General features: G+C 54.7%; 1 protein-coding gene across 8 annotated transcripts in view; it reads left to right on the plus strand.

The window, feature by feature from the left end:
- Positions 1–4,959: 4,959 nt before the first annotated feature.
- The window catches only part of ACSF3 (acyl-CoA synthetase family member 3), a 43,888-nt gene continuing 34,215 nt past the window's right edge, over positions 4,960–14,632 (plus strand). For all 8 annotated transcript variants that reach the window (XR_011249049.1, XR_011249048.1, XR_011249047.1 and 5 more), the window contains exons 1-3: positions 4,960–5,188; positions 11,577–12,273; positions 13,373–13,528. Coding sequence is in view for 1 of the 8 variants with exons in the window: in XM_069552685.1 (XP_069408786.1) it covers positions 11,605–12,273; positions 13,373–13,528 (825 nt within the window). In the remaining 7 variants the exon portion in view is untranslated. The remainder of the gene's footprint in view (positions 5,189–11,576; positions 12,274–13,372; positions 13,529–14,632) is intronic.

Genomic DNA, 14,632 nt, shown 5'->3' on the forward strand with positions numbered 1-14,632 from the left:
GCTGAAACTCAGATTGACTTACTTGCTATCACTATAACTAGTGGAAGCAGGGTAGTGGCTTTCTGTTACTATGTTCAAATCATCCCACACTTAGCAGCCGCCATGGCACACACTAATCTCACCGTTTCTGTGGGTCCAGAGCCCAGAAGTGGCTTGGCCTTGAGTGAGGCTGTGTCTCACCTGGAGGCTCGATCAGGGCTGGAGGCCCGATTCCTGGGAAGCTCCTCCCTCGGCTGTGGGTGGGGTCTCAGTTCCTCCCACGTGGATTCTCCTCGAGCTGCCTGAGCGCCCTCACTACGTGGCTCCTCGGGTAAGCAATCTGAGAGTTAGGAGGAAGTTCAGGGCCTGTCATGACTGTGCCCAGAGCCACTCACAGTCCTGCCCAGGTCAGCCGTCTTCAGCTGAGACAGGCGGTACATGGCAGGGACACCAGGAGGTGGGTCCAGTGGGACTGGATCTCCCGTCTTGGAGGCTGGTGGCCACAGACAGGGTGGAAATCCAGGCCTTGCCTGACTCTAACCCCAGCTGCTGACCGGTCTGTCCTCTGTGTGTCCAGGGCCCTCTTGGCGCCCTCGAACCTGTTCCCCACATGACAGCCGTCCCTCTGCAGTGGGAGGCTCCATGCTCAAAATCTGCAAATGTTCCCCTCCTGAGAACGCTGCTGCCAGCACATCTGTGTTTTGCTTTAATCAAGTGAAAAGGTGTGACCCGACGCCCCCAGCAGTTTGGGCTCATTAAGCTGGAGGTGTGAACAGAACCGGTGGAGGAAAAGCCTGCTGCCTGGTCTCCTGGGGCCCGGGGTGCTCCAGCTGGAAGGGTTTCCCCAGGGGAAAGCTGAAGGTCAAGAATGGAGGGGGCCTCAGGGCAAGCTTCAGGTGGGGAGGCTCCAGTCTCAGTTGCCCTCTGTGGAAGCATCCCATTCATTCCACTCCCACTGACTGAGCACCTGCATGGGGTCTCTGTTGAGGGGCGGGCAAGATGCTGGTGACGCCAGTAGCAGAAAGTGTCCACAGTTAGCACTGATGAACAGCTCTAAGTGTCCCGGCTCCTGGATCCTCCCAGCAGGATTGAACCAGGAAGGAAGGTGGGAGCTGCCACGATCTGTATTCATAGACCGTAGAGTGGGGATGCCAGCAGCACCACCACACGTCCTTGGGGCTCTCAGTTGGAGGCAGGTGCAGACTGAATGGCCAGTGCCCCACACCCCTGCTGAGGCTGCCCCCACCAATCCTTACCCCAGGGCACTTCTCCCAGGGTCAGATCCAAGACCAGCTCAGGTCTGGAACAGCTGGACTCCTGCAGATGCCCCAGGAGCAGGGAGGCGCTCATCTTCTGTGGCCTCCCAGCTCCAAGGGGCTGCCATGCAAGGTGGCCCCCAGCCCTGCACACAAAGGGATGGCCCCCTCCTGACCACATCAGCGACCATGGGGAGATCATAGTGGCCAAGATCCCAGCAGCCTCTCTCTTCCTCTTTCCAGCCACCCCATCCTTCAGGGCGTGTCCACGTACTCAGCGAGACACCTAGTGCACATGGTTTTGTGTTCCAGTTTTTAAGTGTTAGTATCTAGCAGTTATTTTATGCTATTGGTATCCAGCCAGCTATGGCTGTGAGCAAGTCTAGCATTTCTCTGTGGCTTCACTGCTGTAGTTTGCATGGCCCTTCATCTTGCTGTTTTCCTCTCTCCTGACTCAGCGTGCCCCAGGCAGTACTTAGCTTGTTTCCTGGTTGTGGAAGCAACACCTTTTGAGGACACAGCTGTGGAGACCACTCATTCTTGATGGAAGGAGCTGTCTTGCGCTGTGTGGGGAAGACTTTGATTTTAAGTACAGCAACACATGCCTGCTCATTCACTCAAGAATCTCACAGCCACTAAGAGACTAGAGGCCCAAGACAGGGGGCAGAGCTCTGTCACTTGGTCAGAGGGAGTGTGGACACTGGAAGCCTCAGTTTCCTCATTTGTAAACTAGGGACGACGCAGTCCTGGTGTCACGTGGCCCTCAGACCCCCCGCCTGGTAGTGTACCCCTCCCAGGGCCCTGGGACCTCTGTGTCTGCAAGCCCCCATGGCCTTGCCTGACTTGATTTTGGTCCAGGTCACTGTCTGTCTTGGCTCGGACGGCCTGTTTCTCACACTTCTGGAGGCTGGACATGTGAGACCCCGTGCCTGATGAGAACTCATTTCATGGCCTCTTCTCACTGTGTCCTCACCGGCTGGACAGCAGAGGAGCAGGCTCTCTCGTGACTAATCCCATCCTGGGGCTCCACCCTCATACCTCAAATAACCCCGTCTCCCAAAGACCCTGCTTCTTAGCACTGTCACACAAGGGATAGGGTTTCAACATGTGCATTGGGTGGAGGAGATTCACTCTATAACATTATCAATGGCGTATGACTTGTCTAACTATTCCCTTTTCTTCTCCCGGTGATCATGTTAAGTGACAGGAGGGCAAGGGCTCTGTTTACATCCTCAGTAGCCAGACCATACCTGGGGACACAGGGTCACCGGCACAACCACCCACTGGCCTGTTGTGAGCTGTGGGAGGCCGTGGAGTCCTGTGTTGCTTAGCTGAGGTGGTGGCGTGATGATAAGAATTTGCGATGGCTGCTGATCAGGCTCCTTTTCCCCTTGCGTGCCTGGTGGAAAGGAAACCCTGGCAATCCTAGAAGTGTTTTGAGAACAGGAGGTGAGAGTGCAGCCATGGAGATTCAATGATGCTGCCTGGAGATGGAGAGGGGCCACGTTCTCGTGGGCATTCTTAAAGCGTTTCCCTGTCCCCTCCCCATTTAAAAGTTACTTTTTAGTCTAGTTGAACTTTTATCTTTATCACAGGCATACGCAGCAATCCATCCACACAGTTTAAGAAACCACCCTTCCCTTCTCAGTCACCAGAGGCACGACTTTTGGCTGATTCCTTGATATTTACCACCACGAGTCCAAAGAGCCTCCAAGGTTACCCTGTTACAGTTTGCTTCTGCGATGGAAACCTGGCTTCAATCTGTCCCTCCATCCTACCCCCTTCCTGTGTCCCCATCACTCCAAGGCAGGCTGGGGGGGAACTGCCTAAAAGCAGATAGATCAGTGTCAATGTTTGCATTATTTGTTGTCATTCAGTTGCTCAGTCATGTCTGACTCTTTGCAACCCTGTGGACTGGAGCATGCCAGGCTTCCCTGTCCTTCACCATTTTCCGGAGACTGCTCAAACTCATCCACTGAGTTAATGATGCCATCCAACCATCTCGTCCTCCATCGCACCTTCTCCTCCTGCCTTCAATCTTTCCCAGCATCACGGTCTTTTCCAATGAGTCAGCACTTCTCATCAGGTGGCCAAAGTGTTGGAGCTTCAGCTTCAGCATCAGTCCTTCCAGTGAATATTCAGGATTGACTTCCTTTAGGATTGACTGGTTTGATCTCCTTGCTGTCCAAGGGACTCTCAAGAATCTTCTCCAGAACCACAGTTTGAAAGCATCAGTTCTTCAGTGCTCAGCCTTTATTGCAGTTCTGCAAATGCTGTCTGAACCAAGCCTCCTAGAGCCACAGGATACTTTGCCTTTACTGCTGTTTTCCCAGTATTTAATTATCACCTATTTCCTCTTGACCAGTTTTCTACGTATTTATCCTTCTTCTACCCCCAAACTCTCCCTCGATGCTTCAGATCTTCTCTCAGTAGAGCAAATGCACCCATTATTGCCCCAGCTTCACCTTCCTGAGGATGACTGGTCCTGTCTGTCTGGTGGGAGACCCAGAGTCCAGGATGCTAGGATCTGACTCAAGTGGTCACTGGACCACTCCAGTTGCTGTGCTGGGAACAGACTGAGGGAGTTGGGTGTGCAAGCAGGGAAGCCAGGAGGAGGCTATTTTAGTAAGTGGGGTATAGAACCAGGCTCCCCCTCCTCTGTGGTTGCAGTGCTGGTGGTTGGAAGTGGCTGGACTCTGAAAGATGCTGAAGGAGAAACCAGCAGAACTGCATGTGAGGTGGGAAGGAAGGAGAGGAGAGGAGTGTGCCTGACCCCACAAATGATCGATGCAACAGGATCACTGATTAACGTCCTCAGGCAGGGGCAAGTTCTAGTCCATCCACACTGTTATAACAGATGGCGCAGGCTGGGGGGGTGGGGTGGGGAATGGGGATAGTTATTCCAGTTATGGATGCTAGAAGTCCAAGGTCAAGGTGCCAGCAGACTCTGTGTCTGGTGAGAGCCCCTTCCAGGTTCATGGAACAGGTCCTCTCACTGTGCCCTCACCTGGAGAAGAGGTGAGGGAGCCCTGTGGGGGTCTCTTTTCTAGGAATCCATTCATGGAACCCCTGCCCTAATGACCTAATCACGTCCCTGAAGGCCCCCCTTCCTGACACCATCACATTGAGGGGTCCGAGCTTCAACACACGAATTTGTTCAGGCACAGACATTCAGGTCATAGCAAGGAAGATGCCAAGTTCAGGTGGGGCCACGTCCACGTGGCTGTCAGGTCAAGTGGGCGGTTAGGATCGTCCCCACCCCCAGGCTCGGAAACAGCCCCGTTGTTCGCCCAAAGGCTGTGGGTCTACTGCCACTCACTCCCACCAGGAGGTTCTGCTGATTTTCTTGAATTTCGTCGGTGACTCCTCCTTTGTCTTGTCTGCGGTCCCTTCCTGAAACTATTACACTTTTCTTACTGGACCGCTCAGAGGCCCGGGGATCTTGTCATTTTTCCTCTCCATCGCAGTCGTTCTGCTGCTCCTGGGAGATTCCCAGCCTCTCTTCCCTCAGGCTCCTGTCTTCAGCCCCCCGGGGATTCACGACCCTGAGGGTGCAGCGGCCCAGCCCTGGATCGGCCCGACCCGCGCCGCGGGGCCCGGGGAGGAGGGCGGGAATCACGCTGGCTCTAACCGTGTGTCTGCAGCCCCACAGAGTGCGTGTTTATTGATTTGTTACTTAGGAGAAGTCTCACGTTTCGGTCAAGTGGACTTCGTGCCCAGCTCCGCCCCACAGGGAGTTAGCACACCTGCGGCGCCTGATTCCCAGCCCGCTTTGAGTCCGGGAGTGGGCGCCGACCCCCTGAGGGGAACGTTCGCGCCCGGAACCCTCGCCGCCGTGCCCCGTCGCACCGGGGGAATGCGCTTGGGTGCGGGACGCGCGGTGCGCGGGTACCGCGGTTCCTGTTCCGGCTTTGATTCGGCTAGGAGGAGGTGCGCGATCCCGGCCTGCGGAGGTAGAGCCCGCCCCCTCACCCCTCACCCTTCACCCCTCTCACCCCGCCCACCGCGTCCCGTCCCGTCCCACCGCTCCCCCTCCCACGCAAGGGCCGCGTCACGTGGGGACCCTGCCTGGCCTTCTCGGCTCTGAGGCGACGTCCAGGCCCTAGGGTGTGGGAGGGAGTCGACTTCAAGTTCAGCCAGGGTTGGAGGGGAATTTGCTCTGTTGTGACGGAAGTAGATCCATTTCCTTCCTCGTTGGCCGCTGGAATCCTCCTCGAAGCATCCCCATACAGTCATTTACACTAAAGAGGAGGTGGTAGTGAGGGGTACTCTGAAGGATGATTAGGAGTTTACCGAAAAGGGGAAGGATGACAACGCAGAGGTGGGAAGAGGAATCACGTGTTGGGAAGTCTAGGTTTCCAGCGCGGGGAGGGACGATGTTTGTCTGGAGGCCTAGGCAGGGACATTTAGGGGTAGGGGCCACCGGTGCTGAGCCCAGGAGCACACAGGTCCACAATGGGCTTCCGAGGGCCCCTGGCGGTTCCGATGTGAAACGTGACAGACCAGCAAGTCTAGCGACCTTTCCTCAGCCCCTGCTGGGGCTGGGCAGCATGCGGAAGATCCACTCTTCAAAGCAGACAAATTAAATCACGGGCTAGGGGTCATAAGCTTCTTCACTCCAGCTGGCATCTTTAAAATGGTATTTTATGTCCAAATATGGATATAGGTTTAAGCATTTGTTTTCTTCCTTTTTTTTTTTTTTTTTAATACGGTGTGAATGTCTGTTACTTAAAAATGTAACTTTGAAAACAGCTCCCAAACCGCAGGTGGCGTGCTGAAACAAGTGTTCCACCCCAAAGGGAGAGTGTGGTCCCCTCTCCTGCCCCACACCTCCACCCAGGCCTCAAGACAGCAGGAAGGAGGATGGGGGGGAAGGTGGTGCTGACCCATCAGGTGCCATTTTACTCATTTCGAAACCAGCCGCCTTCATTTGAATGCAAGTATCATTCTTATCGAGTAATTTTTGTCACACGGCTCGGTGGTGAGCAAGGTGCTGAGCATGGCTGGTCCACTAGCCTCCCCCCTCTGTGGGTTCTCACAGGAACTGAAGGCTCAGACAGGTGAGGAAAACTCAGAAGAACCAGTGAATGTTTCAGTCTGGGTCTGTTTTGACTAAAATCTGTGCTGTCAACCAGCACCCTGGTTAGGACACGACAGATGTTATCATCTTCCAGGTGTCGGGCTTGTGTCCTGAGAGGGCCGTGCACCTCAGTGCTCTCACCCGAGCACTCTCTGATGGTCAGAGCACCGGGTGGCCTCTGCCGCGTCTCTGCTGGGCTCCAGCCGCCTGGCAGAATCTGAACACAGGGTGGCCTTCCCAGGAGCAGGTGTCTGGCTCACCACAGTTCAGGTTTCCGTGCTGTTGGCTGGGATCCTTTTCTGTTGCACACCGTGATGGTGGTCTCGTGATGTCGTTGACTGAGACGGAATATTCCTGGCCATGTTGCACGGCAGCATCACTCCAGCCTGTACCACGGTGGGTGAGGGCAGCCCATGACCAAGCGCACCTGTGGTTAGGAGGCAGGGCTCTTCCTGAGGCAGCTGCTCTGTCTGGACCTGGACCTGCTCAGGACACAGTCCTCTGGCCTGACCTGGTGCTTTTTGCTGCTCCCCATGACCTTGGACATGTCTGTGACCATGGACGGAAGAGCCTGGCTTGCTATAGTCCATGGGGTCGCAAGAGTCGGGCACGACTTAGCAACTAAACCACCACTATGACCTTGGAGGTTTTAGCTCTATTGAACAACTGGAAGATGAGTGGCTTCAGGAGCACATGAAGCTGTTCTGAAGGGGTGACCCCTGTCCCCACACATTTGGCCGGAGAATAAGTTAGTGCAGCCTCTCTGGAGGCCACTTGGGCCGTATTTACAGTAAAAGTCACTGTTGTTGCGAGGCTCAAGGGTGAGTAGGAGGGGTCCTTCTCAGCCTCTGCTTCACAAACACCCCTGGGTGAGCACAGCTAAATGTCCCCCAGCTTTCTTCCCTGCAGGCTGATGTGACAGGCTCCCTGTCTCCCCAGCTCCAGCCACCTGCCCCACTGTGCCACAGAACACCCATCTCCACACGGAGCCAGCTGATCTCGCCACCTCCGAACCCTGGGACACTGGGGTCAGGTCACTGCTGCTGGATACTGCCTGGCGGTGCTCTGAGCGCCAGTGTAGCAGGCCTTCCAACTGACTTGATAACTGACTTCTTCATTCTCCATGTGAGACTTCCGTGAACTGCTAGCCTTAATTAAGAGAAGGCCGTGTCTCATTTTTATTTGCTTCTGTCATTTTGAGAAATTAAAGAGTTATTGACAATTACAAACACCCTGTAGATATACCATCCAGAACACATAATTTTAATATTTTCCTGTTTCTTTTATGTATCAATATGTGCTGGGGTTGAAATAGCTCCATTTTAAAATATAAGCATCATTTACTAAATTTTTATTTTCTTGGGCTCCAAAATCACTGCAGCCATGAAATTAAAAGATGCTTGCTCCTTGGAAGAAAAGCTATGACCAACCTAGACAGTGTATTAAAAAGCAGAGACAGTACTTTGCCACCAAAGGTGTGTACAGTCAAAGCTATGGTTTTTCCAGTAGTCACGTATGAATGTGAGAGTTGGACCATAAAGAAGGCTGAGCGCTGAAGAATTGATGCTTTTGAACTGTGGCATTGGAGAAGACTCTTGAGAGTCCCTTGGACAGCAAGGAGATCCAACCAGTCTATCCTCAGGGAAATCAGTCCTGAATATTCACGGGAAGGACTGAAGCTCCAATACTTTGGCCACCTGGTGCGAAGAGCTGAAGCCCCTGATGCTGGGAAAGATTGAAGGCAGGAGGAGAAGGGGATGACAGAGGACAAGATGGCTGTATGGCATCACCAACTTGATGGACATGAGGTTGAGCAAGCTCCAGGAGATGGTGCAGGACAGAGAAGCCTGGAGTGTTGCAGTTCATGGGGTCACAAAGAGTTGGACACAACTGAGAGACTGAACAACAGGTAGACTTTTAAAATCTGATCACAAAAGTCATACATGCTCATTGCATAAAAACTGCAGAGAGTGGAGAATCACGAAGAAGAAAACAAAAGCCACCTGCCACCTGGAGGCTCACCTTCCCGTCCCTGGGTGGGATGTCCCTCCCCTGGGCCTCACTGAGGGGGCCTGTGTGGTCAGGCTGTGGCCCAGCCCCACACACACGTGTGTGCCCTGCTCCCCTCAGATCTTCCGGATCACCCAGGTCAGCCCTAGTTTTTCAGTATCAGAAATAATGCTGCAGTGAAGACCTATGGTGAACCTTCACATACATTGCTAATTATTTCCTTAGGACGCATTTGAAAAACAGCCGTAGGAACAGAGGGCTTGCATTTCCTATTTTTGTGCTTCATCTTGAAGGGACTATTGAATGTCCACTGGGATGGCTGAGCCGAGGCCCCAGGCCTCACTAGGCTGGGGGCGCAGGCCAGTTAATGTGCGGTATCTCTTGGGGCAGCTCACAGCATGGTCTTGACCTTCCTCGCCCAAGGCCTTTCTCACCACTCACGGTGTCGCAGAGTGGTCAGGGCCTGCGGGCAGCCGGGCCTGGGTCTGGGGGCTGCTTTTTCTGCACCTCTCTGGCCCTGGGCAGGTGGCTTCACCTCTCTGTCTTCCTTGGAGGCAGTGCTCTGGCTGCTGGCTCACTGCATCCGTTTCCGCCTGCCCCATGTGCAGTCAGAGGTCAGCTAGCCCTCCTGCCCTGGCTGGGGTGGGGGGGTGGGCAGGGAAAGTGGTGTTCAGCCCTCTTTTTTCCAGTTCAAGTCCTAGAAGCCCAGCTTTTCGCTGGGGTGGTGCAGCCCGATTCCCCAGAAGAAGCAGGCAGATGGCTCGCCCCTCGGCCCCTTGTGGTGGTAGAGGAAGGCTGCTCCAGTGGTCTCGCTGGCAGCAGTGTGACACTGCCTGTGCCGCCCTGTGGGGCCTGGTAGGTAGATGGGTGGGAGCAGCAGCCACTCCTGACCGTCCGTCTGCTCCTCTGCACCCCAGAAAATGCTGCCGCTTCAGCAGGCATCCCTGAATATCTCTCTTGCATTGTCACCAGCAAAAGTCAGGCCTCGGGCCATAACCCAGAAACAGGCGGTACGTTTTCTGTTTACGGTTTCCCTTTGTTTTCGTTTCTCTGCCCTTAAAGCAAATAGAGAAGGATTTGCTAGAAGTGAGAAGGGGAAGCACTGAACCCCTGCTTTGCTTTTCAGTGGCTCACTTTCTCTCTGAATCTGTCACATCCCACATGTTCGTCACATTTCTTGTTTTCTCTGGTCCAGCCGAGCTGTTTTCTTAGAACTTGTCATGTTTCTTTATGGTAACAAAAATCCAGAGGTGTGAACAGCTATGAGCCCACCTCTGAACCCTGCATAGAGGGTAAGCCATAAGACACTCCGGCTTTTGGTCGCTGCCTCTGAAAGGGGCGTGGGCCACGTGCCCTGGAGGGGCCATGGTGATGGAGGCCTGGAGCCTTCCGGAGCAGCTGCCGACTGGGCAGGCGTCTCCCCTGTTCCAGGCTTCTGCCTGCTGGGCCTGGAGGCTGGCAGACCTTGTGTCAGGAGCCCCTGCTGCGGGGAGCAGGTGGCCGGCAGGCTGCACAAGGAGGGGCTCAGGACAGGCCTTTACTGCTGGGGGCTGTGTTTGTTTTGTTAGGTAATTATAAAGTGCTGTGTGTAATCTTGTTTTAAATGAAAAACAGAGGGCAAAACTGTTTGGTACGTATACCAAACACAACACATTCTCTTTCTCCTGGAGCACGTTAGTGACAGAGAAAGTGAGGTTTGTCAGGAATGGGATAACTGAATCCAGAGCAGGGTGTGGGGGCTGGGGTGGGGGGCAAGCCACCGAGCCGTGGGTGAGGGGCCACCTGCTCATTTTAGCCTCTGACATTCAGAAGAGCCCTCTGGGGTCCCTGCACCTGTCCTCTGTCCCTCAAACACAGAGAGATGCTTCCCCCGACAGTGCAGCCAGGATCAGGCCATTTCCTTGTGCTCTCATGGACGAGGAGGACGTGGGGTCTGGCATGGTGGCTGATGGGGAACGATGGCTGGGGGTGAAAGGCTGTGGCTGGCTCTGGGCTCTGATTTAGGAACAGGCCGACTTGGAAGTTTCTCATGGGTGAGATAGGGTTACCAAAGGTTGCCCTATTTCTTGAACAAGGCAGTTAAAGATGAAAACACATCATGATATATAAAGTGTAGTATTGCTGTCAAATAACACTTGTTAAAAATCCTCTAAGAGAACTTCCCTCGTGGTCCTGTGGCTAAGACTCCGCTCCCAGTGTAGGAGGCCTGGGTTCAACCCCTGATCAGGGAATTAGATCCTACATGCTACAACTAACACCCACTGCAGCCAATTAAATATTTTTTAAAATCCTTCGGGAACAACTCAGAAAGCTGGTCTACCCATCATCTCCTGGTCAGGGATGCTGCTCTGGCCAAGAGCATCGAGGTGGAAGAGGTGGGCCTTGAGACAGGGCAGGCAGTGGTCTGTGGACCTTGCAGGCCGCCCTATTGCTGGGAGGGAACCATCTTCAGTGGTACTGGGTGGCAGGCGGGTTCCTGACTGCTCCAGTTGTGGGGAGGTGTGGAGAGGGTGTGCCCAGGTCCCTGACCACCCAGGGTGGGTGGGGTCCTAGGGCAGGGCACAGAGTCGGGCTAGCCCTCCCCCAGGCTTTGTCCTCTGAAGCAGTCTGAAGAATTCCAGGTGCATGTGGCGGGTCACGGTCCTCCTCCTGGCTGTGTTGGTCGTTGTTTTGTCATCAGGTTGTGGGGGAGAAGGAGGGAGTTCTGTTCTAGCTTAAAGAACAGATGCACAGACTGTTGAGTGTGCTGCCTTTGAGGGTCTGCTCTGCTTTAGACAAGTTCCTGGGTGACCTCAGCGGGGTGAGTGTCCGGAGCAGAAGTGAGCCCTGTGTCTGTATCCGGCTCGCTGGAGCCTCCAGGCCCCTGCTGAGGGCGAGGGAGCATAGTTTGGGGGCTGGGGTACGGGTTAAGGCACCAACCCCACACAGCTAGAAATCCAAGTAACCTCACAGTCAGCCCTCCTGTGCATCCTCAGTCTCCATGTTCATGTCGTGGAAGGACGTAAGTAGCTCTGTTTCTCCTTGACTTGCCTAGTTTAGTTCATTGTTTTAGAATCTTGTATGTTTTTAAAATCCTTACCATAATGAGATTAAATTAAAAGCCATTTAAGTTCCAAAGGCATGCATTGAGAGGGCGTTAGTGTTTCCTGTCTTGGGACGACCCCCGACTGGAGGTGAGGCCGCCTCTCCTGGCCACCATGGGAGTCAGGCCAGGGCAGGCTGTGACCTCAGTGCCCTCTTTTCCCTCCCAGGTACTGCCAGCTGGCGTCTGCTGCCACGATGCCATCGCCACACGTGGGGATGGCCCTCCGGCGCCTGGCCTGGGCCATGGCTTCCCGCCGGCTGGCCCCCTGGACATGTAGAGCGAGTGGCCTCCTGCACACGGCCCTGGCCGCATGCTCGGACTGCAGTGCCCCGGTCTTCAGCCGCGCCCCAGCCTTCAGGGACAGGCTCGCCCTCGTCGACCAGCACGGCCACCACACGTACAAGGACCTCTATTCGCGCAGCCTCCACCTGTCCCGGGAGATCTGCCAGCTCCGCGCTCGTGCTGATGGGGACCTCCAGGAGGAGCGGGTCTCTCTCCTGTGCTCCAACGATGTCTCCTTCGTGGTGGCGCAGTGGGCCACGTGGATGAGCGGCGGCGTGGCCGTCCCCCTCTACAAGAAGCACCCCCGGGCCCAGCTGGAGTACTTCATCCAGGACTCGCGCAGCTCCGTGGTCCTTGCCAGCCCGGAGCACGTGGAGCTCCTAAGCCCAGTGGCCCAGAAGCTCGGAGTTCCGCTCCTGCCTCTCCCGCCCACAGTCTACCATGGGGTGGCCGAGGACCCTGAAGAGGGCCTGGTGCCAGAGCGGGACTGGAGAGACCGGGGCGCCATGATCATCTACACCAGTGGGACCACGGGGAGGCCCAAGGGCGTCCTGAGCACCCACGACAACATCAGGGCTGTGGTGAGTGACTGGGCCACCACCTTCAAGAGGGGTGAGCTGGGTCCCTGCAGTCAGTCCCTGCAACAGCCATGCCCAGACAAGTGCCTTCCTGGTGGCCTTCTCTTCACAGGCCCGTGACAGCTTTCACCATCACCCCCACCCTGCTGGAAGCACCCAGACATGTAGGGCCAGGGCCGTGGGACCACCAGCCCCATTGGCCATGTAGGGGCGCTGTGCCAAGGTGCCAGGGTTATGGGCCCCTCAGGCTCCTCCAGCACAAGATGGGCCACTGTACATGGGGGAAGGTTTTCAAAGAAACCAGCTGCCAGTGAGTACCAGGATGGTGCCCTCAGCACCTTGAAGCGCGGCTTCTTTGGGAAGCAAGAGAGCAGGAGGTGCGTGCCACGGCTCAGGTATTACAAATCTGCATACTTAGTTACCGTCTTTGTAAAGCTCCGCAGCTGCTTTATTCATCTGTAGTTTATACTCTTCTTGCTTCCAAAAAGTATATGCGTGTACAGCAGGAGTGGGAAATAGAAGCTCAGATCCACCAGAGGGAGGCCAGAGATCTGGCTAATTCAGTCCGTAAGTCAGCGTGAACCGAGTTGGGCTGGCAGCAGGCCAAGCGAGATTACAGACTGTCCCTGTCTCCCAGAAGAGGCCATCTCTGGGCCAGTATTTCTGGGGGGGTCGCAGTCACCGCAGCATGCACGAGGATGGGCTCGGCAGTGACTTAGGAGTTTTTGGTGGAACTGGGGAGAAAGAGGTGCTGGAATCAGCAGGGTCAGACTGGCAGCTGGATTCAAGCCTGGGCTTGAATCTACAGGAAGCACTTGTAGATTCTCTGACCGCCTTGGGGGAGAGCTGCCCAGAGCTTCTGCAGAGGTCTTAGGACTCCAAATCTAAGGTCCTTTTAAACTGGCTGAAACCCCTGACTGCATGCAGCCCTGCTCTCCAACAGAAGGGTTGGTGGCTGGACGGACAGCCCCAGGTCAGACGCCAGGTCATTTCGTTATCAGCTCCCCGGGATGTGCCAAGGGCGGGCCAGTGGATCTCCCTCTCCCCACCTTGGCTAGGGAGGCCAGCCCTCCTGCCCTGAGGCTGTGCTGTCATCCTGCAGGTGACGGGGCTGGTCCACAAGTGGGCCTGGACAAAGGACGACGTGATCCTCCACGTCCTCCCGCTGCACCACGTCCATGGCGTGGTCAACAAGCTGCTGTGCCCACTCTGGGTAGGGGCCACCTGTGTGATGCTGCCCGAGTTCAGTGCTCAGTTGGTAAGTTGGGGATGAGCTCTCAGTGTTGCCGGCTGGGCCCCTATGGGCCCAGCACCTCCTGGGGGGGTGCAGGCACCCAACGGGGAGTTTCCTGTTGCTGCTGGAGCCAGAGATCCCGAGTCAGAGCTTCAGGCAGCACAAGTTATTCTGTCAGTTCTGGAAGTCCAAGTCCAGAAGGGTCTCACAGAGCTGGGGTCCAGGTGTCTCGGGCCTGATTCTGTCTAGAGGCCCCAGCAGGATCTGCTCCTGCTTCTCCCAGATCGTGGAGGCACCTGCATCACGCTAGCCTCTGCTTCTGTGTCCTCGTGGCCGCCGTCCCTTCTGTGGTCAGACCTCCTCCCGTAAGAACCATGTGATTGCATCGGGCCCACCCAGCGTCTGGTCTGGTGGAGTACGTCCCCGTGGTGTCGTCTAGTGTGTCTCGCTGTCCCTTCTACTTCTAGAGATGTGATGCCAAACTGTTTCCCAGAGTGGCGGTAGTGTTCACGTTCTCACCAACAGTGCGTGAGGACTCCAGCTCCCCCCATTCTCACCAGCATTCGTTATCTCACTGTGGTTTAAGTTTGCATTTCCCTGATGACCGAGGATAGTGAGCATTTTTTTCATGGTCTTATTGGCATCTGTGTTTCTTTGGTGAACTGTCTATTCAGATGTTTTGCCCATTTTAAAGTCAGGTTGTTTGACTTCTTAAGTTTGTTTATTCTGGATGCTGGTTCCTCATCACATAGGTGGTTTTGCAGGTATTTTCTCCCATTTTGGCTTGTCTTCTCATTTTCTTAATGACATCTTTTGCAGCACACATGCTTTTAATTTTTTTGATGAAATCCATTTTATCCATTTTTTTCATTTCTTAGATCATGTTTTTGCTGCCATACCTAAGAAATCTTCGCCTAACCAAAAGTCATGAAGATTTTCTCCTACGTTTTTTCCTTGACGTTTTATGGTTTTAGCTGATACATTTAGGTCTCTGACCCACTTTGGGTTGATTCTTAGGTATGGTGAGAAATGGGTCTAGAATTCCTCTTTTTGGATGTGGATATTCAGTTGTCTCTGCACTGTTGGTCGGAAAGATTGTCCTGCTGGAGTGATCTGGTGCCCCTGTCA

Source organism: Ovis canadensis, chromosome 14 (assembly GCF_042477335.2).
Source record: "Ovis canadensis isolate MfBH-ARS-UI-01 breed Bighorn chromosome 14, ARS-UI_OviCan_v2, whole genome shotgun sequence".
In the NCBI taxonomy this organism is placed as follows: Eukaryota; Metazoa; Chordata; class Mammalia; order Artiodactyla; family Bovidae; genus Ovis; species Ovis canadensis.